Raw genomic sequence first — 23,229 nt, forward strand, 5'->3', positions numbered from 1 at the left:
ATTTTTGATGATATTAGCTTAATTTGTGAAAGGGGTTTCATTTTGCTGACATTGCCATGTTATTTGTTTTTAGTAAATAATGTGGCAGCAAAAATATAAAATCACTGAAAAATGTGCCTGTTAATTCAAGACTAACTTGAAGAGTTAAGAACTATGGTGGCAGCTCAAGGTTGATTCAGCCTTCTATCCTTCCGAGATAAAATGAGTACCCAGATTATTGGGGGCAATATTCTGACTCTGTAAACCGCTTAGGGAGGGTTGTAAAGCACCATGAAGTGGTATATAAGTCTAAGTGATATTGTCTATCCCTAAGCTAATTGGGCCAAGAGAGCAAAAAAGCTTTTGAATTAGGGCAGATATGGAGAAACTTTGTTTTAGAACTGTAGCTGAACTGCAATTACTAACAGCAACAATAAGCATTCCCAACACTGAGAGATGCTAAGAGTTGTAGTTCTGCCATATTTCAAACATTGGGGACTCCTTATCCCTGAAACGGACTGATATCTCCTACTTAGCCTTCCCCAAACTTTGGCTCCCTAGATATTTTGAGACAATCAAAATTGATAGCTGCGGAATTCTGGGAGTGGTCATTTTAACAGATCTGAGAGGAAAAGATTGGAGAAGGGCAGCATAAAACTATGGGTAATACTTCTTTCTTGGTATTATCAATTAAATATGGCAGAATAATTAAAATATTAACATTTAATTCATATTTGACAGATTCCCCTCCTCCACCACCAACATCTCAATAGAATTTCTACATCTCCCTATGAAACAAAGCCATCTGCAAATTTCAAACACAGGCATTAAAGTACAAGTTTTCAAACAATAATCTGAAACTGTGAAAAGCTTAACAAGCCACACTCTTCAAATTTGCCATAAGATTCCATCTGGGACACAAAACATTAATTTTCAATATAATCTTGCCTAAATGTCAAAACTCAGCATCGGTACAGATCAGTAATGGGTTCCACTTACCTTCACTACTGGTTTGGAATTGGGAGTGTGTGCGTGTGCAGAACCTTCTGCGCATGCACAGAGCATCCATGATGATGTCTGGGCGGGTGGGCGGAGCCTCCCGCCACCACTACCAGTTCGCCGGAACCTAGGTGAACCAGTAGAAAGCCACCACTGGTACAGATAATGGTAATAAGCTGACCTTTACTGCTTCCCCCAAATCAACTTCCAAAGTCTGCATTGGAATTTTACATTTTAAAAGTTCCGTAAAGAAGAGGAGAATTTCCTTGGTTGGAAGAATAAGGGAAGGACATAAGAAAGCTCGGCAACTTACTGCTGGAACACTTCTTTTTTGTTCAGGAACTTGAAAAACTCAGGCTCACAGACTAAATTGTGCTGCTGACAAGTTCTGGTGCATGCTTGGCCAGTCTCAGATAGCCACACCTGCAGGGACTTGACTGGGGGCCAAGCTGGAAGATGGCTGCTGGTTACATTATGAGACCATACCAGGGCAGTTGCATTGGATTGCAGGATGAAAGGACTGAGAGAGCTTTGCATAGTCGGGCTGCTGGACTTGGCTGGTAGAGCAGCAGTAGCACAGAAATCCTATCCGATTGGGGGAGAAAGAAGCATTTGTTATACAGACGACACTTCAAAAGACAGTGCTGCAAATATGTCACCTGATCTGATTTTCCCTAATCTGGTGCTTTCCAGATATTTTTGGTTATAACTCCCACAATTACTAGCCAGCATATTGCCTGAGAATCCTGGAAACTGTAATCCCAACAAATCCAGAAGATTCCAGATTATACCAAGGACAAATTTGAATATCAACCCCCCCCACCCCCATATTCTCTTAAAACTGCAACTAAATTCAGATGCCATAGTTTTAATATCATTTTCTTTTTTTCCCCACCCTTGTTTTGGATATCAACTTGCCGGGTGCAAAATTTCTGGAGTATATATAAGCTTACATATTGTTTTCTGATCTTGAACTGGTCTAATAAAAGTAATTACTATGCAGCTGCATGGGAAAGTGTAGTCTCCCTCATTCCATTGTATGTTACAATAGATCTCTACATGAATAGAGGCTGACACAACCTCTATATCATGCAAGTTAAATAGAACCTTCTTTCTCCAAAATTGAATGCACACTTACTATTAACGCATTGTTGTTCAGAGATGCAAAATAAAAAAACACTAAGCATGGCAAGCATAGATATTTAAATACTTTCCCCATTGATTTAGTGCTACTTTTTTCCCAGGTCACTCTCTCTCAGCTCAACCCACCTCACAGAGTTGTTGTCATGGGGAATGTAGGAGGAGGAAGGAATATTGTGTTATTTGTAAAAATATTAAAGGCAGGATATAAATACAAAAAACACTGATTACCTGAACTCTATATTTAGTCAGAAGATGATTCTTCAGGTAAATAAATATTCAGATTCTTCTAATCTCTGAGTTTGTGACTGTTCTATCAACTTTCAGCAAAATGAGCTCCTTTAGCCAGCTGTATAAGCATTTGAAATTAAAGTACCAAAACCAGAGAAGACTGTTTACAAAAATTTATATGCCTCCAGCTAGTAATTTCTAGTAATTGAAAAATATTTAGATAAGGAATAGAAGTTACATACTGTAACTGTTAAAGTCAAGGCAAAGTCTGGAAGATCAAGAAAAACATATCTTTACCAGAACTATCTTGAAGCAGATCAGATCTGCAACACAAAACCTGTAGGTCACTGCAAATAACCAGCCAAAATGTTTAGCCGAGGTTGGAGTGGTCGTCCACTTGTCCACAGAATGGCATTGCTTATACTATGCTTGGGGCATAACCAGTGATGGGATTCAGCCGGTTCTAGGCGGTTCAGCCGAACCGTTTGTTAAATTGTCGGTTCACCCCACCCCTTGCCCCTCCCCTCCCCACCATTACTTACCAGTGTCATGGCACCATTTGTAAAATTGCTGGCTCGCACTCTCCTCCCCCCTGGGAGCACACCCGAACCGCTTGTTAAATGTCTGGCTCAGCCGCCTACCACTCTGTTCCCCATCTCGGACTGCCACCTCGGACTGCCTTGACCGCTCCAGCAGCAGAAGGCAAGTACAGACGAGTGCTGCCCCTGGGGAAGCGGGACTGGGAAAGGTGGTTGACCTGCGCCCGCCCAACTGCTGGCCATGATCTACACCATCCAAGCACCTCGCTGGCCATGCAGCTGCCGACCGAACCCTGCCTCCATCCATGCATCTCGCTGCCCACCCGATCCAAGTGCCACGCGGCTGCTGACCAAAGCCTGCCTGCATCCAAGCCTCTTGCTAGTCAGCCAATCCAAGCTCCTTGCTGGCCATATGGCCAGCGAGGCGCTTTAATCGCTGACTAGCAAGAGGCTTGATGCAGGCAGGCTCGCTGGCGGCTGCATGGCGCTTGGCTTGGGTGGGCAGCGAGGTGCATGGATCGGTGGGCAGCAGCCAGGCCGCTGCCCACCCGATCCATTCACCTCGCTGCCCACCCGAGCCAAGCGCCACGCGGCCACCAACCGAAGCCTGCTTGCATCCAAGCGTCTCTCTAGCCAGCAATTAAAGTGCCTCACTGGCCATGTGGCCAGCGAGGAGCTTGGATCGGGTGGGCAGCAAAGTGTGTGTCAATCGCTTCGGCCTGCCGCCCACCCAGCAGGACTGTCCTATGGCCGCCTCCCACCCATAGCACCAGCCTACCCTACCCCATCTGGAGAAAGAGTGATGGAGAGAAAGAGAGATGAAGGATAGAAGAGGAGAAAGATGAAGAAGAGAAAAAGGTGGAGAAAGATGGAGAGAAAGAGAGGGAGGGAGAAGGAGAGATTAAGGAGAGAAAGATGGAGAGAAAGAGAGATGAAGGATAGAAGGGGAGAAAGATAAAGAAGAGAAAGGGGGGAGAAAGATGGAGAGAAAGAGAGGGAGAAAGAGAGATTAAGAAGAGAAAGATTGAGAGAAAGATGGAGAAAGAGAGATTAAGGAGAAAGATGAAGAAGAGAAAGGGAGAAAGATGAAGAAGAGAAAGGGAGAAAGATGGAGAAAGAGAGGGAGGGAGAAGGAGAGATTAAGGAGAGAAAGATGGAGAAAGAGAGATTAAGGAGAAAGATGGAGAAAGAGATGAAGGATAGAAGGGGAGAAAGATGAAGAAGAGAAAGGGAGAAAGATGGAGAGAAAGAGAGATGAAGGATAGAAGGGAGAAAGATAAAGAAGAGAAAGGGAGAAAGATTGAGAGAAAGAGGGGGGAGAAAGATGGAGAGAAAGAGGGAGGGAGAATGGATTTGTTCTGGTAATTGGTTTAACAAGCATGGCACTGAAAAAATGACTTATGACCGTTTTTCATGCTTACGAACATTGCAGCAAACAGTCATTAGGGCAAAGAAGCTATGTCACATGACCACCTGGACATGCCCACCCGGTCACATGAAGCACCACAGTTGTGACATGAGTGACGTGGTTATTAAAAATGCTGCAACAGGGATAAATGATGACCGGTCATAAGTGTGAGGACTGATCAAAAGTGCGAGAACCTGTCAGAAATCACTTTTTTCAGTCCTCTGGGTAGTCCCTATGTGCCCAGATGGCTGAAAAAAGTGATTTCTGACAGGTTCTCGCACTTTTGACCAGTCCTCACACTTATGACCGATTATCATTTATCCCTGTTGCAGCATTTTGTGCATAGGGGCTACTCAGAGGGCTGAAAAAGTTATTTTTGACCTGTCCTCACACTTTTGTCCGGTCCTCACACCTACAACTGTCCTCACATTTTACATTTTGCCTCCTATCTTGTAACCGTGGTGAAGAGAAGCAGTTGTGAAATGAGTGACATGGTTGTTAAAAATGCTGCAATGGGCATAAATGTGAGGATGGTCATAAGTGCGAGGACCAGTCAGAAATGACTTTTTTTAGCCCTCTGAGTAGTTTCTATGCCCATAGCCAGGGCCACCCGGTCACATGAGCAGCTAGGCTCGCCCACCTAGTCACATGAGCAGCTAGCCATGTCCACCCAGTCACATGACCACCAAGCCACACCCCAAAATAAGCCACGCCCACAGAACCGGTACTAAAATAATTGAATCCCACCATTGGGCATAACTCAGAAAGAAACCTTTTCTCCAACCTCTCATCATCTAGTATGCAAAAGAAAATCTTGATAAAATATTTTAGAAAAAAGTGCCTTGGATTGTTGAAACAAAATTTGAATGGTTAGGTCAAACAACATGTATTTGGAGAAAAAAGGGCAAAACGTTTCAACAAAAAAAACTCCTAGACAACCATTAAAATAATGTTTGGAATGGCTGTCACACTTCCATCAGGCTTGAGCCTTATCAAAAATCTGTGGGAGAGCTCAAACATGTGTTGCATACAAGGACATCTAACAATATTTCTGAACTAGAAGTGTTCTGCAAGAAAAAGTAGGGGGGAAAAACTTCCAAATTAAGAACAGAAGGACTTTTAGTTAGTAGGAGGAAATTGTGGAAGCTGTTATTTTTGCCAAAGAAAGTGTTACAAAGTGCTGAATGGAAGGGTGTCCAGACTTTTCCAACTGCCATGTCCTCTGTTTTCCTATTTTGTATCTGTAAATAACTGCACATAAATATCAAATATGCATTAAAATTTGCAGAAATATGTCTTGAGTAAATGGTTACATGTGGCAGTGCTGCCTCTGTTCACTGAGGAATCTTTGAAGGATACAATTTGACCAGAGATGCCCACGTTTTTGCCTGCAACTGCAATAAAGCCCGTTTCTTACGGCCATCAAAACCACCCTTGCTTTTATGCAAAAGGAAGTACTTAAATTCTGTTTATTTATTTATATATTTATTAAATTTTTATACCGCCCTTCTCCCGAAGGACTCAGGGTGGTTTACAGCCATGATAAAAACAACAGCAGGATACACATAAAACCATATTTTAAAAAACTTATTTTACAAATGGCCGAATTAAAACATTTAAAATAAAACCCAAATTTTAAAATGTTAAAACATTAAGACTAATTAAAATCCTATTAAAATCCTATGCCAGTCCTGCGCGAACAAACAAATAGGTCTTCAGTTCTTGGCGTAAAGTCCGAAGGTCCGGCAGTTGCCGAAGTCCAGGGGGAAGTTCATTCCAAAGGGTGGGAGCCCCCACAGAGAAGGCCCTCCCCCTGGGGGCTGCCAGCCGACATTGCTTGGCGGACGGCACCCTAAGGAGTCCCTCTCTGTGCGAGCGTACAGGTCGGTGGGAGGTATTCGGTAACAGCAGGCGGTCCCGTAAGTACCCTAGACCTAAGCCATGGAGCGCTTTAAAGGTAGTCACCAACACCTTGAAGTGCACCCGAAAGACCACAGGTAGCCAGTGCAGACTGCGCAGGAGAGGTGTTACATGGGACCCACGTGTGGCTCCCACTATCACCCGCGCAGCTGCGTTCTGAACCAACTGGAGCCTCTGGGTACTCTTCAAGGGGAGCCCCATGTAGAGAGCATTACAGTAGTCCAAGCGAGAGGTAACCAGAGCATGAGTGACCGTGCATAAGGCATCCCGGTCAAGGAAGGGGCGCAACTGGCGAACCAGGCGAACCTGGTAAAAAGCCCTCCTGGCGACGGTCGTCAAATGATCTTCGAAAGACAACCGTCCATCCAGGAGGACGCCCAAGTTGCGCACCCTTTCCACTGGGGCCAATGATTCGCCCCAACAGTCAGCCGCGACTGCAGCTGACTGAACAGGGGTGCCGGCATCCACAGCCACTCCGTCTTGGAGGGATTGAGTTTGAGCCTGTTTCTCCCCATCCAGACCCGTACAGCTTCCAAGCACCGGGACAGCACTTCGATGGCTTCGTTGGGATGGCCTGGGGTGGAAAAGTACAGCTGCTTGTCGTCAGCGTACAGTTGGTACCTCACCCCAAAGCCATTGATGATCTCACCCAGCGGCTTCATATAGATGTTGAACAGGAGAGGCAAGAGAATCGATCCCTGCGGCACCCCACATGTGAGGGGCCTCACGGTTGATCTCTGCCCTCCTGCCAACACCGTCTGCAACCGGTCAGAGAGATAGGAGGAGAACCACAAATAAACGGTGCCTCCCACTCCCAAACTCCCCAACCGGTGCAACAGGATACCATGGTCGATGGTATCAAAAGCCACTGAGAGGTCTAATAGGACCAGGGCAGAGGAACAACCCCTGTCCCTGGCCCTCCAGAGATCATCAACCAACGTGACCAAAGCCGTCTCCGTGCTGTACCCGGGTCGGAAGCCAGACTGGAACGGGTCTAGATAGACAGATTCCTCCAGGTATTGGGGTAATTGACGTGCCACCACACTCTCAACAACCTTCGCCACAAAGCGAAGGTTGGAGACAGGTTGGTAATTTCCTAAAACAGCCGGGTCCAGGGAAGGCTTCTTGAGGAGGGGCCTCACCACCGCCTCTTTCAAGGCGGCGGGGAAAACACCCTCCATCAAAGAAGCATTTATAATCCCCTGGAGCCAGCCTCGTGTCACCTCCTGTGTGGCCAGCACCAACCAGGAGGGGTACGGGTCCAGTAAACATGTGGTGGCATTCAACCGCCCTAACAACCTGTCCATGTCCTCGGGAGTCACAGGGTCAAATCCATCCCAAATAATCTCAACAAGACGTGTCTCCAGCCCCTCACCCGGATCTACCCACTGTTGATCCATTCCGTCCCTAAGCTGAACGATTTTATTGTATAGATAACCACTAAACTCCTCGGCACGGCCCTGTAAGGGGTCATCCCGCACCTCCTGATGAAGGAGGGAGCGGGTCACCCGAAACAGGGCTGCCGGGCGGTTATCTGCCGACGCAATGAGGGAGGAAACGTAGGAACGCTTCGCTTCCCTCAGTGCCACTAGGTAAGTCCTAGTATAGGACCTAACTAGTGTCCGGTCAGCCTCGGAACAGCTGGATCTCCAGGCACTCTCTAGGCATCTTCTCCGGCGTTTCATCTCCCTCAGCCCCTTGGAGAACCAGGGGGCTGGTTGAGATCTGCGCCGGGTCAGAGGCCGCAAAGGCACGACACGGTCCAAAGCGCCAATCGCGGCCCGTTCCCAGGCCGCAACTAATTCCTGTTAATCCTGTTCTTTAATAGAGTCAGTCTTATCCATATCCTCCCATAGGTAAGTGCCACAGAGTTCATAGGTATTACTCCTAGGTAAGTAGATAGAGAAATACAGATCTGTTAAATGGAGTTTATAACCCCTTCCAGAAACATCATGTGCCTGTTAAAAAATGAAGTTAAGGACTGAATTCCAGGATCACTGGGAGTGGCTTTTTAATAGATTAGTATCAACCTTGTGATGTGATGTGGTGAATATTTGGTGGACAGGTTTTTTAAGCAGTCTTTAATTATATCTAAAATCAACCGAAATTACTCAAAACTATGGATCTAAGATACCTTGTTAGATCTATTTATCCTCTGCTGAAGTTGCTGATGAAGTTGCTATTCCAAAATAGACTTTTCTCTCCTTGAGGTACAAAACACTTTCCCATAATATTGACATGATCATGGAATAAGGGAGAAAAATTTACACTCTGCTTTCTGCGCACAAAAGGGTGCTAAATTACATCCTTAGTTTTTATTCCAATGATAATCATATTATTTCAAGGATTAAAAATGGAACAATGTGCTAGTATTCTCTGTCATATCAAAGCATATCATTTTTCCAATTAGCAAAAAGAAAAAAAGTGTTGAAAATAGTAACTGTCATTAACTGTGGGTAGAGAGAACCAAGTTATACAGGAATAGATTAAACATGTTTCTGAAAAAAAGCTTGAGAGAAAATATACTTTTAAAATAGAATTTTCCCATTTTAATTACTCAAAGTTTCCAAAATGGCCAACAACTAGCAGGAAACGGATTCAATTTTTCTGATCATTTGGAAAATCAAAATATTTCATGTAGGGATTTCTTATAGATTCCTTCTCCATATTTTTATTTTTCAACTTTTGGAGCCTCAAAAGAAAGGATAATAAGAATAATAACAGAGTTGGAAGGTACCTTCTAGTCCAAGCCCCTGCCCAGGCAGGAAGCCCCTACACCATTTCAGACAAATGAATGAAAAATTCTCTTTCCATAGTCACTCACTAAGAGAGATAGAATAGAATAGAATAACAGAGTTGGAAGGGACCTTGGAGGTCTTCTAGTCCAACCCCTTCTTAGGCAGGAAACCCTATACCATTTCAGATAAATGGTTTTCTTTCTTTCTTTCTTTCTTTCTTTCTTTCTTTCTTTCTTTCTTTCTTTCTTCTCTTCTTCTTAAAAACTTTCAGTGTTGGAGCATTTACAACTTCTGGAGGCAAGTTGTTCACTGATTAATTGTTGTAACTGTCAAGAAATGTCTCCTTAGTTCTAGACTGCTTCTCTCCTTGATTAGTTTCCACCCATTGCTTCTTGTTCTACCCTCAGGTGTTTTGGAGAACAGTTTGACTCCCTCTTCTTTGTGGCAGCCCTGAGATATTGGAACACTGCTATCATGTCTCCCCTAGTCCTTCTTTTCATTAAACTAGACATACCCAGTTCCTGCAACTGTTCTTCATATGTTTTAGCCTCCAGTCCCCTAATCATCGTTGTTGCCCTTCTCTGCCCTCTTTCTAGAGTCTCAACATTTTTTTTTACATTGTGGCGACCAAAATAGGATGTAGTATTCCAAATGTGGCCTTACCAAGGCATTATAAAGTGGTATTAACACTTCACGTGATGTGAAATGGGCTACTTTATTGCTTTATTATCATTATTATTTAGAATTATTTTGTCTCCAAAAGTATGGTATTAGGGACATGGCCCATAATGTCAGGATATCACTGGAGTATTCAGGGCCATTGCTTTCAACAATCTTTTAAAAGAGATGTAGGTTCCTCATTTCTCTCGTAAAATATTTGGCTTCCCCAGACAAAACAGGACTCAAAATTTGGCCTTGCTTACTTTAGTAGATGTTAGTAAATATTTAAGAATCTGAAGGCTGTGCTAGCTGAGGAAGGTGGGAATTCTAGTCCAGCACAATGGGAAGAATTAGGCTGATTAGAGTTATTTTATACTACATAAACAAAATTAATGGTTCTAGGATATTCCTACCTGCTGGGTTGAGTCAGAAAGAAGGGGAAGAAAAGTTACCTGGTTTTGAATGTAGGCATGAATCCGCTCTAGCATTCCTTCGGATGTGTATTCATAGGGCAAGTAAGGATCAACCTGGAGGAACAGAGGAGGAAGAAATATGGGCATGAATGAATGTAGACTAAAACCACTTCCAATTTCTGTGAGAAATTTTGTGGAAAATGTGGTATTCTGTTATTATGATAGAAGGTCTAGCTTTCCATATGATGAAATCATAGTACAAATAAGCAAATTTGGCTGCATTTACAATCTTTTCTGTAAGAACTTACCTTTTTTCATAGTTAAAAGTGAAAATGCCATCTTCATCCTCCTTTACCTTTAAACAGGTTTTGGCCATGCATATAAAACTATTTGATCTACAATGTAACGCTACTTAACATTTATATATATTTGGTCAGTAGTTCGATTGAATTGCCTTTTAATGCAACTCTTAGAATTTCAGCAAGTGAACTGAGGTTCCTGTTCATTTCAGGGTGGCATGCTGTCCAAGCAAATACTCTTTGGCATAGACAAAGCACACTGCACAAACAACAACAATGTAGCCTCCATTGCCTGGAGCCACCACCTAGTTCTCATGCAGGTTCTCATGCAAAACTACAAAGGCAGCTTTGCATTTGAGAGATTTTCAGAAATCTGATGAAATTAGTGTACTGATCAAGTCCCAGATTTTGCAATTACATGTGACCATCTGCTGAGATGCAAAGATTCTTCATATCTGTTCACCAATATGTTCTGATCAAAACCACTGATGCCGACTGTGTATTAGACTGCTGGCACATTCTGCTGGGTCTGGAATATGAAGACTATTCAGTTTCAAGCTTACATCTTAGCAAGCCTTAGCACATATTTCCCCTCCCTCCCCGCTTCTCTTCCTTCACAGAAATACCAGCAAGCCTCCTGCTGGATCTGTCAAATATACTCATGATGGCAATGACAGCAGATGCTTGCATCCATCTGCTACCAGCAAACAATTGGATGAAGTGTCTCCCTGTATGGCAAGAAGGCCAACAACAAACAGATTCACTAGGATCGGTGGTTCTAATGAGCCTATTTTTCCTCTTTCTCCTTTCTCTTTATTAAAAAAAGAAAAGAAAATAAAGATCAAAGCTGATAAAAATATGCCAGCAAAGAAAAAAAATTGAAATGTGTATATTCTAGATATCAAAATGAAGGTGCATGGCATTCTTTATTTTATCCAAGGCCTGCTGAATGTTTTGGTTAATTCTGTGCTTCTAAAGCATACTAGTCTAATTATAAATCCTTTGACCCTAAGGATGTTTGAGTCTTTAAATAGTTTATTTAATCAATTTAATTAATCACGAATCAAAAAGAGGGCTGTGAAAATATTTACAGACCCCTCACATCCTGGACATAAATTGTTTCAATTCCTCCCCTCAAAACGATGCTATAGAACACTGCACACCAGAACAACTAGACACAAGAACAGTTTTTTCCCGAAGGCCATCATTCTGCTAAACAAATAATTCCCTCAACACTGTCAAACTATTTACTAAATCTGCACTATTATTAATCCTCTCATCGTTCCCATCACCCATCTCCTTCCACTTATGACTGTAACTTTGCTACTTGTATCCTTACGATTTATACTGATACTGTTTCCTGATAGCTTATTTGTAGCCTATGACTATCATTAAGTGTTGTAAGTGTTGTACTTTGATGAATGTATCTTTTCTTTTATGTACACTGAGAGCATATGCACCAAGACAAATTCCTTGTGTGTCCAATCACACTTGGCCAATAAAAATTCTGTTCTGTTCTGTTCTGTTCTGTTCTGTTCTATTCTGTTCTATTCTATTCTATTCTAGCCACAAGATGGATGCCCTCTGTTATGATCTTTGATCTGAGACCTTCTTGACACTTTCTACCTATTACTTCTCATTTTATTATCAGAATGTGAGGAGTCCTCAGAGCCTGACTAAACACTTAATAATTCTGTTGATTTTTCCATTGATTCAGATTTGACAGCAGAAAAGTCCTTGAATCACTCAGCACATTGTCCTGAGAGGAAGGTCTGTTCACGGAGCTTTTGAGAAGATGCCACCGAAAGAAGGGTCCTCAGGACTACCATTTACAAGCCTTTGCTCAGATATTCTGCTTTGCTTATTTTCATTGGTTTTTCTCTTTGATAAGAAAGAAGAAACAAAAACAAAAACAAAACAACGGGAAAATACAGAAGGGTTTCGGATGGGCACCTCCTTTCTCACAAAATTCAGGGACCGAAGCAGAGTGATTACTGATTAAGGATCCTGCCTGGAAGCAAATAAACTACATCAAGCCCATCACTGTATAAAAGGATTGTACTTTCAGTAGAACACTTTACATTGGGAACCAAGAAGGTGAAATTGTGATGCTCAGGAATACTTCCACACAACCATCACTTCAACTCACAAACCAATCATCTGAATTCTGAAACTTAGGTAATCTGCAAGGCAATGATATAAGACCAGTGTTCTGACCCAGCTCCCCAGACATGACAAACTCTCTGAAGTTAACTCAAAGATTTATTTATTAGGAGCGACAGCAGTCCCGGCAAAAAGTTTCTCTCTCACCACAGGCTAACAAGTCCATCCAGCCAGGAGATGAATAGTTGTCTGCCACATCTATTCATCTCTGCCCCCTGCCTTTTATCCCCAGAGCTAGGGTGGGGCTTCACTAGCAGCTGTGGTTCTTCCTTCCCAAGGATCGGCCCACAGATTTCTACTGCTCTCCTCTCCTCTGCCTTCTGCGCATTCGTGCATCAGGCACTGAACCCAGCTGTTCCTCCTCTTCCTCATCAACCATCTCCAAATCTGGGGGCTGTTGGCTCTGAGGGCTGATGGACGGCACAGGCTCTGCCTCTCTCTCTCTCTCTCTCTCTCTCTCTCTCTCTCTCTCTCTGCCAGCTCCATTCCCTCTTCCCCCTTGGAGCTCTCAGGTTGCCTTGATGCTGACCCTGATTCTCATGCCTCCTCCTCCTCTGATTCGGCGGCTGGAGGGGCCGGTGGCCAATAGGCCACAACAACCAGTTTCATTCTATATTATGTTCTTGAGTACTGACAATTGGAATTCATCAGATATGGGTAGACAATACCTGCCAGGTATTGAATTCATGGACCATGTATTCATCAAAATGACAACATACAGTACATTAACTTTAGATGCTATTCAAGTCGTAGTGCTCAGTGCTGCTGCAAGAAGGGATATATAGAGAAACTATCAGAATGGTACATTCAGTGCAAATAAGCTTTCAGAGAGAAAGACAAAGATTACATTATAATGTAACATGGTTGACTCTAACATCTACCGGATATCTCTCTGAAACTATAGAGGGAATAGGGATGGCCTAGAAGGACAGGAGGAACAACTGCCTCCAAGACAATGATAAGTGGGGCACGAGCCCAGCTCAGGAAAATAACTTGAGAAAATATCTCAAATCCCTCCGTAGTTTTCACAGGAAGGTAAAGTGAGAGAGGGAAGGACTATACAGTCAGACTTCCAAGAGGGAGGTATGCAGTGGAGTATCCCAAGGCTCTGTTTTAGGCCCAGTACTCTTCAACATCTTCGTCAATGACTTGGACGAGGGGATAGATGGGGAACTCATCAAATTTGCAGATGACACAAAGCTGGCAGAAATAGCCAACACTCCAGAAGATAGGCTCAAGATACAGAAAGATCTTGACAAGACTTGAACATTGGGCGCTATCTAACAAAATGAAATTCTGCAGTGAAAAAAGTAAGGTTCTACATTTAGGCCAAAAAAACAAAATGCACAGGTATCGGATATGTGGTACCTTGCTCAATAGTAGTAATTGTGAGAGGGATCTTGGAGTCTAGTGGACAACCATTTAGATATGAGCCAGCAGTGTGCAGCAGCTGCCAAAAAAGCCAACACAGTTCTGGGCTGCATAAACAGAGGGATAGAATCAAGATCACGTGAAGTGTTAATACCACTTTATAATGCCTTGGTAAGGCCACACTTGGAATATTGCATTCAGTTTTGGTCGCCATGATGTAAAAAAGATGTTGAGACTCTAGAAAGAGTGCAGAGAAGAGCAACAAAGATGATTAGGGGACTGGAGGCTAAAACATATGAAGAACGGTTGCAGGAACTGGGTATGCTTAGTTTAATGAAAAGAAGGACTAGGGGAGACATGATACAGTGTTTCAATATCTCAGGGGTTGCCACAAAGAAGAGGGTGTCAAACTATTCTCCAAAGCACCTGAGGGTAGAACAAGAAGCAATGGGTGGAAACTAATCAAGGAGGGATGCAACTTAGAACTAAGGAGAAATTTCCTGACAGTTAGAACAATTAATCAGTGGAACAACTTGCCTGCAGAAGTTGTAAATGCTCCAACACTGGAAATTTTTAAGAAAATGTTGGATAACCATTTGTCTGAAATGGTGTAGGATTTTCTGCCTGGGCAGGGGGTTGGATTAGAAGACCTCCAAGGTCCCTTCCAACTCTGTTATTATTATTATTCTAAAAAGATTCTGTTACTATAGATCAGGGGTAGTCAACCTTTTTATACCTACTGCCCACTTTTGTATCTCTGTTAGTAGTAAAATTTTCTAACCGCCCACCGGTTCCACAGTAATGGGGATTTATAAAGTGTATTGTCGTCTGTGCATGCCTCTCGCACATCAGGGATTGGGTTGGGGGGTGGGCGCCGGCTACCAGCTCTGCTTGTCTGTTATAGCTGGGTGGTGTGGGAGGGAGATGCGCGAGCTATTCTGGGACGAGGCTCTTTTGTTTGCGGTTGCACTATAGCGCCATTTAGTTTCACTTACGTAACGTGAACTAAACTTATGCGCAGGCGATGCAAATAGTATATTTTCAGAAATTTAAATTGTCACAAGGAATTTTATGAAAACCTAATGAAAATGTTTTTAAATAATGCTATGAAATTTTTTTAAAAAGTCAATTAAATTAAAAAAAAGGAAAGTGTTTCAGTATCGGACAAAACCCCTATCGCCCACCATGAAAGCTGAAATGCCCACTAGTGGGCGGTAGGAACCAGGTTGACTACTACTGCTATAGATGTTACAAAAAAAGTAATCCTAACCTATGTGGCTTTGGCTTCTCAGTCTGGTCTACCCTGTAGGGCTGACAAAAAACTTAAAGAAAGGTGCATTCAAACCAGTGGTGGGTTTCAAAAATTTTTACTACCAGTTCTGTGGGCATGGCTTATTGGGCGTGGCATGGCTTTTGGGCATGGCTTGGTGGGCATGGCAGGAGAAGGATACTGTAAAATCTCCATTCCCTCCTGATCAGCTGGGACTTGGGTGGCAGAGAATAGATGAAGGCACGGCCAGTCAGAATTTTTACTACTGGTTCTCCGAACTACTCAAAATTTCTGCTACCGGTTCTCCAGAACTGGTCGGAACCTGCTGAAACCCATGTCTGATTCAGACCACGTGATCAGGTTGACAAAGGCTTCCTCCAAATGGCCAGATACAAGAAAGACCATGCTGGTCTCTGGATCTCCAAATCCTTCTGTGTTGCTAATGAGCCAGAGACAAATTAGCAGAAGCTAATATAGGGATACAGGGGGTATGATGTTGAACCAGGAGTGACATCAAAGCCATTTAGGTTGTCTCCTTAGCTGCTATTCCCGGATGCCCTACTTGAACTTGAGAGGGAATTCAGGTAGGACAGTTCAAGTCCCACTTGAATAAAAGGAAGCCAAGGGGGTAGAACGTATTCATGAAAGGCATCCTTCCCTTTTATACATAGTACAGGGTTTGTACATTGACAAACCCTGAAACAACAAGCATAGCATTTCAATTCAGTTCTGAAATGTAATAGAGACAGGCAGTCTTCTTTGAAGCATCTGCGCAGATGGAGTAAAGATTGAATAAACATCTTCCTGCCTGCTATAGAAAATAACCCAAGAAAGAGAACAGTCATTTCCATGTTTTACCAGCAATTGTTCCTTTCCCAATCCACCAACCTTCTATTTTCTTTTTCCCCCTCCTTTTTCCTTCTTTAGCATGTTGAAAAGGGAGGAGGGGGCACTGAGCAGTCTCAGTGGATATTTCACATTTGCAGTTTAAGTTTTATTGCACCAGAACATCATACTGTATGTACAAAGGAATCTGTGCCACAGAAAAAGATTAGCATTTAAATGGAGAATATCTTTAGTTCCCAAATCCAGCAGGCCTAAAGAAAGAAGAGGGAGACTCTAATATTACAGCATTAAGAAACACAGAAACTGGCTGGTGTCCTGCCAATTTCCAGCACTGTGAATGCTAAATATTGTGGATGCTTGAACCTATTTCTTTCACTCAGATTCTCACCATAACTGCAACATATGCCAACTTTTAAGGTTTTCATTTAGGAAACGAGAGGGAGAGGAAAGGAGGCCAAGCTAAATTCCTAGTTTTTCTCTGATTACTCTTCCAATCCTGAAATTTTTGACAGGTTGCCAGTGGTTAATTCTTTAAGATTGGTTTGGTGATGAGACCTGCTCTTTCATGTTTTACTCTCCTTGACATAACCCTGCTGTGAAAGAGGGCACTTGCTTGATAAATGAACCAAGGACTCATTCTATAACTTTTTAAAAAGAGAAGCAGTAGTGTCAGGCTCTTTAAAAAGCATTATTTTCTTTCTCAGACTTTCCCAGATTCCATGGAACATGTAGCCATTCAACAAATTTAGTGTAAGCAATTGTATGATTCTAGCCACTGAGATTCTTGTCAGTTTCTATTCTTAGACATAATCCTTGGAGCATCAAAATGGCTGCCTTTAGTGGGACAGTGGCTATCGCTTCAATGAGAGGTACATTAAAGTGGTGGCTTGGAGTCCTAGCATTAATGAAAAATAGAAACTCCTCTAGTTATGGAACAGTCTGGACTTTATCCAGATTCTCATCAGATTACAGATTAACAGAGTTGGAAGGGACCTTGTAGGTCCTCTAGTCCAACCCCCTGCCCAAGCAGGGGATCCTACACCATTTCTGACAAATGGCAGTCCAATCTCTTCTTGAAAGTCTCAAGTGATGAAGCTCCCACTACTTCCAAAGGCAAACTGTTCCTGTGGTTGATTGTTCTCACTGTCAGAAAATTTCTCTTTATTTCCAGGTTAAATCTCTCCTTGTTCAGTTTCCATCTATTATCCCTTGTCTGGCCTACAGGTGCTTTAGAAAATAGCTTGACCCCTTCCTCTGTGGCAGCCCCTCAAATATTGGAAGACTGTTATCATGTCTCCCCAGTCCTTCTCTTCACTAGACTAGACATGCCCAGTCCTGTTCTTCATATGTTTTAGTCTCCAGTCCCCTAATCATCCTGGTTGCTCTTTTCTGCACTTTTTCTAGAGTCGCAATATCTTTTTTATAGTGTGGTGACCAAAACTGGATGCAGTACTCTAGGTGTGATCTTACTAGGACTTTATAGCATGGTATTAGTACCTCACTTGATCTTGATTGTATCCCTCTGTTAATGCAGCTTACGATTGCATTGGCTTTTTTGGCGGCTGCTGCACACTGCTGGCTCATATTTAGCTGATTGTCCACTAAGACTCTAAGATCCCTCTCACAGTCACTGCTATTAAGCCGGGTTTCACCCAGTTTATATGTGTACTTTTGGTTTTTCTTGCCTAAGTGTAGGACTTTACTTTTCTCCTATATTGAATTTCATTTTGTTAGATAGGGCCCAGTGTTCAAGCCTGTCAAGATCCATCTGGATCATATCTTCCTTCTTGCAGAATCAATTCCAGATCAATTCCAATGGTCAAACCTTGGGGCTAATGGGGAAATTTAAAAACCTTATTTTTCTTATAAAACCAATCCATTTCCTGTTATTTAAAATTAAAATCAAGTGGCGCACTCAAGGAGATGCCTACTAATATCAGTTGTGTCCTTTTCTTCTAAACTACCGTATTTTTCAGAGTATAAGATGCACCTTAGTTTTTGGGGAGGAATAAGAAAAAAGCTGATTGGCAGATGGATTGGCCTCTCTGAATACTCCCAATCAGCTGTTCCCAGAGGTGAATTTTAGCAACAGGTTCCTTCGTTGTGAGCTCAGTGCCTTGCTTTTTTTTTTTTTTTTTGGTGTTTTTTTTTTCTGCCTCTGAAACTTCTGAAACTCCATTTCAAAAAAACCCTTTTTTTCTGCCTCTGAAAGCCTCTGAAACAGCTTCAGAAAAAAAGCTTCTGAAGCTCTGTTTGGGGCCTTCTTTTCTGAAGCTTCGTGTCTGATGCTTTTTTCAGCCTCTGAAACCTCTCTTTAAGAAGCTGGCCGGTGCTATGTTCAGAGTATAAAATGCACCCAGATTTTCACCCATTGGGGGGGGGAGGTGTGTCTTATATTCCAAAAAATATGCTATTCTCCAACTCTCTGGATCAGATTTTCAGGTTCTAAGGAGTAAAATATTGGCAATAAATCTCTCTCGTCTTCTGTCAAAGGGAGTGTTGTGAGCCAAACTCTACTCAGGAAGTGCTTATATGAGTGACAATTCAGGCAAGTCTTGCAAGTCTATTGAAAAATCACTTTAAAATGAAACAATGACAATTGGAGTCAACAGCAAGGACAATTAATGGAACTTTGCCCCCCCCCAAGGGGTATTGTGAGTATTCCATAACTGGAAGTTTTTAAGAAGAGACTGGACAGCAATTTGTCCAGAACGGCATAGAGGCGTGATGGCGAATCTATGGCACAGGTGCCACAGGTGGCACACAGAGCCCTCTCTCCGGGCACGCCAGCTGTCGCCCCAACCCAGCTCTACCGCATACGTGCACCCGCCGGCCAACTGGTCTTTGGGTCTCTGCCGCACACGCATGGTGGAGGGGCGCATGTGGGGGATGCGCATGTGCAGGGGGAAGGGTGCATGCATGGGGGGGTGCAAGTTGGTGCAGGAGGCTTTCCAGGCCCAAAATGGGGGGGTGGGAGGCATGCACGGGGATGCATGCAAATGCACGGGGGTGGGGCACATGCGCAGAGGGGCACTCGTATTGCGGTTTGGGAGTTATGGCACTCGGCAACAAAAAAGTTAACCATCACTGGTATAGAGTCTCCTGCTTGAGCAGAAGGCTAGATTAGAAGATCTCCAAGGCCCCTTCCAACTCTGATATTGTTAATTTCATAAGAAAGCCAAAGATTAACTGGCAATTATTTCGTAAAGTAGCTTGAGTATACTTAATAAAAAATTAGCATAGTCCTTGCACATTTATACAAATTACACTGTTGGTTGCAATCACTGTGGGCAAGAAAAAAGGGACTCATGATGGCATTTTTGTCCATTTCCACAGAATTCCAATCAAAGACTTCCTACGTCTTTAGTTTCTGAAATTTTAGAATTCTTTTTCAGAAAAGTACAAAATTGCCTTTGCAGAAAAAGAAGCTATTTCAAAATAGTGAACTCAATTTCCCAAAACTAATATTTGCGTTTGCTTAAAAAGATATTTGCACTGATGTTTGCATTTACAGTACGTACAAGGAATAAACTACAGAGTTAATATTTTGATCACTGCAAGTCCTACATCTCAAAAGGTGACAACACATAGTCAGTCTAGACTGGATTAAGAAGAGAGAGAGAGAGTGGGAGGGAGGGAGGATGGGAGGGAGGGAGAGAGAGAGAGAATATCTATCCACCCATTCCTGGAAGAAGACAATGGGAAACTGCCAAGATAATCCCATAATTGAAGTCACCAGGAGTCAAGCCTGATTCAGGGAAATTTTTCACCTTTTTGCTAGTTCTGAATCTCCATAAAGTGATGTTCTTCCCAGTGCTTGGACAGTGGCAATAAATGGGTCCTAAGCCAAGAGTGTCTTCTGATTTATGACCTATTTTCAGTCTATTGGAGTAGCCATATATTCAGTGGAGAGAATTATTTCTTCTCTTCTGATGAATGAATCAAACTGAAACTCCAAAGGCTGGGAGAGATAACTCTTAGCAACCTTCTGCCATAAATATCTCAGCAGAAGGTTCAGCAAGGCTAGAAATTGTACCCATTATATCTAATTACAGGTGCAAATGGTAATCAGTTTTGACATAATGACAGGAGTTGATACTGCCTATGAATTATTGAACTCGCCCCCAGTTTGATTGGGTTACTTTCAGACAGCAATTGCAGGATGCTTCTATGGAGCTCTTAAGCAGCCTGGTCATCACCCAGATCCTTCCTAATGGAAAACTCTGTATTGTGCTTGACTTTCACTTACAGAACTAATTTTTCTATGACCCATTTGTCATATTTCAAATTCAAAAGCCTTTTTTTAAAAAGTGGGTGTTTTTTGGGGGGGAGAAAATTCTGATTCTGGGGCTTTGGAGCTAAAAAAAATTACTTTTCACCCATTTTAAGCCATATGCCAGAAGCCCTTCAATCATCTTCCTTTCTGGTAGAGAGCCTGAAGAAGAGCAGAGGAGAAAGACTGAAGGGCAGCTGCAAATACTTGAAGGGCCACAGAGGGCAGATGCCGCCCTAGATTATTACCTGATGTAAACTAGTTTTAGCTTACAATACACAGAAAGTCACACAGAAGTACAAACATAGTGACAAGGACATCAGAACAAGAGAAGTTTAAATAAATCAGGGGGCCTTAATATCAAAGAGGTATATTCTCAAGATATTACAGGTCTTGATTTTACCAAATTTATAGTCAGAAGAGCACACAAGCAATAATCTCTCTCCATTTCCCATACTTCACATACAAGTTCACAACAAATGTGGGATCGGAAGGCTTCAGAATTTATGATAGCTACCCAACAGCTTTCCCAGATGCATGGGGATTTGCATACCAATTTACTTGGTCAAAGTACAACCTTCCTTCCTTCCTTCCTTCCCTCTCCCTCTCCCTCTCCCTCTCCCTCTCCCTCTCTCCTTCTCTCCCTCTCCTCTCCTCTCCTCTCCTCTCCATTCCATTCTATTCCATTCATTCTAAACCTATCTCATTTCAGAGGTTTTAGTCATGCTCTATCTTACTTTTAATGGTCATGCTGACTGGGAATTATAGATATTATACTTCAACAATTAGACATAGTAGATTGAAAGATGATTTATAATACATTTGGAGCTTTTTCCCTACTGGTAACTGAAAGTACTAGTCAACCACCATCAAGTCATTAGAACAATATACTGGTGTGAAGTATGCTGTTCCTATTGCCTCCTTTTCTGTTGCCTTTGTTATGATTCACACCCAAATGTGCTGTTTGGATTATGGGTTCCAAGCATGTGATAAGCAAAGTAATTGACAAAAAAGATCAAGGGATGCAATGGCATTACCCAGGGCATAATAATTTAGAAAATAAATGTAGCTTGGTTGGCTCTACAAGAAGGATTATTATTTTTATTATTATTATTTATTTGATTTCTATACCGCCCTTCTCCCGAAGGACTCAGGACTCAGGACTCAGGATGACAATAAACCATTATATCAAGATATATTATGATAACTTAATTTCCTAAACTGGGAAATTGTACCAAGTCTTTTAGTCAAGTCCATCAAAATAATTATTTTGAGGCAAAACAAATCTGGGAACCTGGCATTTTATCATCTTCCCTTGCATGTGTTTTATATACAGGTAGTCCTTATTTAGCGACCACAATTGGAATTAGCCACATGGTCATTAAGTGAAAAGGTTGCTAAGTGAAACCATGACTGTAGTTATGTTTTTCAGCTTTTCTTTTCAAATCTGTCAAGATTATAAATGCAAGCATGGGGACAGAGTTATTTTTTCATCGTTGTTACTGAACAATTGCTAACCCTTAACAATTGCAGACCCTTAACAGAGATCACTAGTAGAGAAGAACAATTGCTTTGGTATTGTCACCATAGCATCTAATCTTATCATGACTAGATTAAACCTTACATCCAATGAATCCAGTTTGAGAAATGATGAAGAGGCTTCCTATTATAGTTTCTCTGTAATTTAGGATGAAGTCATACAATCAATCCTCAAACAAAGCCATTGCAGAAAACATATGGTGTCATGAAACTTCCTGCTGCAGCCCCACAAAGGGATTTTTATTTCGTTCATCATGCTTAAAATCAAATCACAGAGCAGATTTGCAGCCAAATTGCACAGCTTTTGAGCAAGGATTAGATAAACATATTTTTCTTCAACAGTTTCATAATAATTTCACCTAATAGCTATTTTTTTTGGGGAGGGGTGTTATCCCCAGGTTTGAAGCTAAAACTCGCCACCATCAGAATTAAATTACATTTTGGAGTAATTGCTAAATTCAATCATTCTAACTGGGTCATAGGAAACAGTAGATGGCCCTGTGTGCCCATCTCTTCTCAGAGAAAGTACCTATCACTCTTATAACAGACTGTGTTAGGGGTGAAATGCTCCCGGTTCTGACCAGATCTCGTGACCAGATCCCGGTAACGATCATGGCCAGTGGTTCGGTGATCTGGTAGCAATCGCCGAACCAGTGACATCTGCCACCCGGGTGTCATTACTTCCTGCTTTTAATCAGGTGGTAATGTGTTTTTTACCTTCTGCGCATGCACAGAAGGTTTTGCGCATAGGGAGAAGGTCTGTGCGTGCATGTGACAAGCAGACATCCGAGCCGGTAAGGAAGGTAAGTCGATGTTACCCCGGGCTGTGTTCTGGAAAGGTCTCAAACACTGCAATGGCCAACAGAAGACAGAACATGTCAGTTTTTAATTAAGCAATCATTTTTGGAGAAGGTAACACTTCACTGTGGCCTTGGCAGCACAATCTGAATTTATAAATAGAAAGTGGGGGGGAGGGGGTAAAGAATAGGAGCATAAGAGGTGCTCTTGGGACTGTGGTTAACAGATGGGTCATCAGAAATATGAGCGAAAGATGAGTTAAGATTCAATTAAAAGGATTGCAACACCAGGAAGAATGCAGAAGATACAAGATTACAAAGATTACTGGTTGGATCAAGAGTATTTCAAAATGGTCTGAAAGCTGCAGAAGAAAAGAAGAGGAAAATTCTAGAAGAGGTTGAATGTGTGCATCGTCATGCTATGTGGGCAACTGAAACCTAAAGTCAATGGGATGTGTGTGTCCAATAAATATTCTCCTTTATTATGTAAATAACTGTCAAGCAGAAGTCCCTGAACAATCTTGGGATTAACACAGTAGTGGGATTCAAATAATTTAACAACCGGTTCTCCGCCCTAATGACCAGCTGGATAGGCATGGCTTGGTGGTCATGTGACTGTGTGGGCATGGCCAACTCAACATCAC

At 42.4% G+C, this 23,229-nt stretch overlaps 1 protein-coding gene across 2 annotated transcripts in view; it reads right to left on the minus strand.

Moving 5' to 3' along the window:
* Positions 1–23,229, minus strand: part of MGAT5B (alpha-1,6-mannosylglycoprotein 6-beta-N-acetylglucosaminyltransferase B) — a 301,884-nt gene that overhangs the window by 3,259 nt on the left and 275,396 nt on the right. For both annotated transcript variants that reach the window (XM_058172876.1, XM_058172875.1), the window contains 2 exons: positions 10,067–10,141; positions 1,292–1,563 (listed from right to left, as the gene is read on the minus strand). In XM_058172876.1, the coding sequence (XP_058028859.1) occupies positions 1,292–1,563; positions 10,067–10,141 (347 nt within the window). The remainder of the gene's footprint in view (positions 1–1,291; positions 1,564–10,066; positions 10,142–23,229) is intronic.

The sequence above is a fragment of the Ahaetulla prasina genome, chromosome 2 (genome assembly GCF_028640845.1).
Source record: "Ahaetulla prasina isolate Xishuangbanna chromosome 2, ASM2864084v1, whole genome shotgun sequence".
Lineage (NCBI taxonomy): Eukaryota > Metazoa > Chordata > Lepidosauria > Squamata > Colubridae > Ahaetulla > Ahaetulla prasina.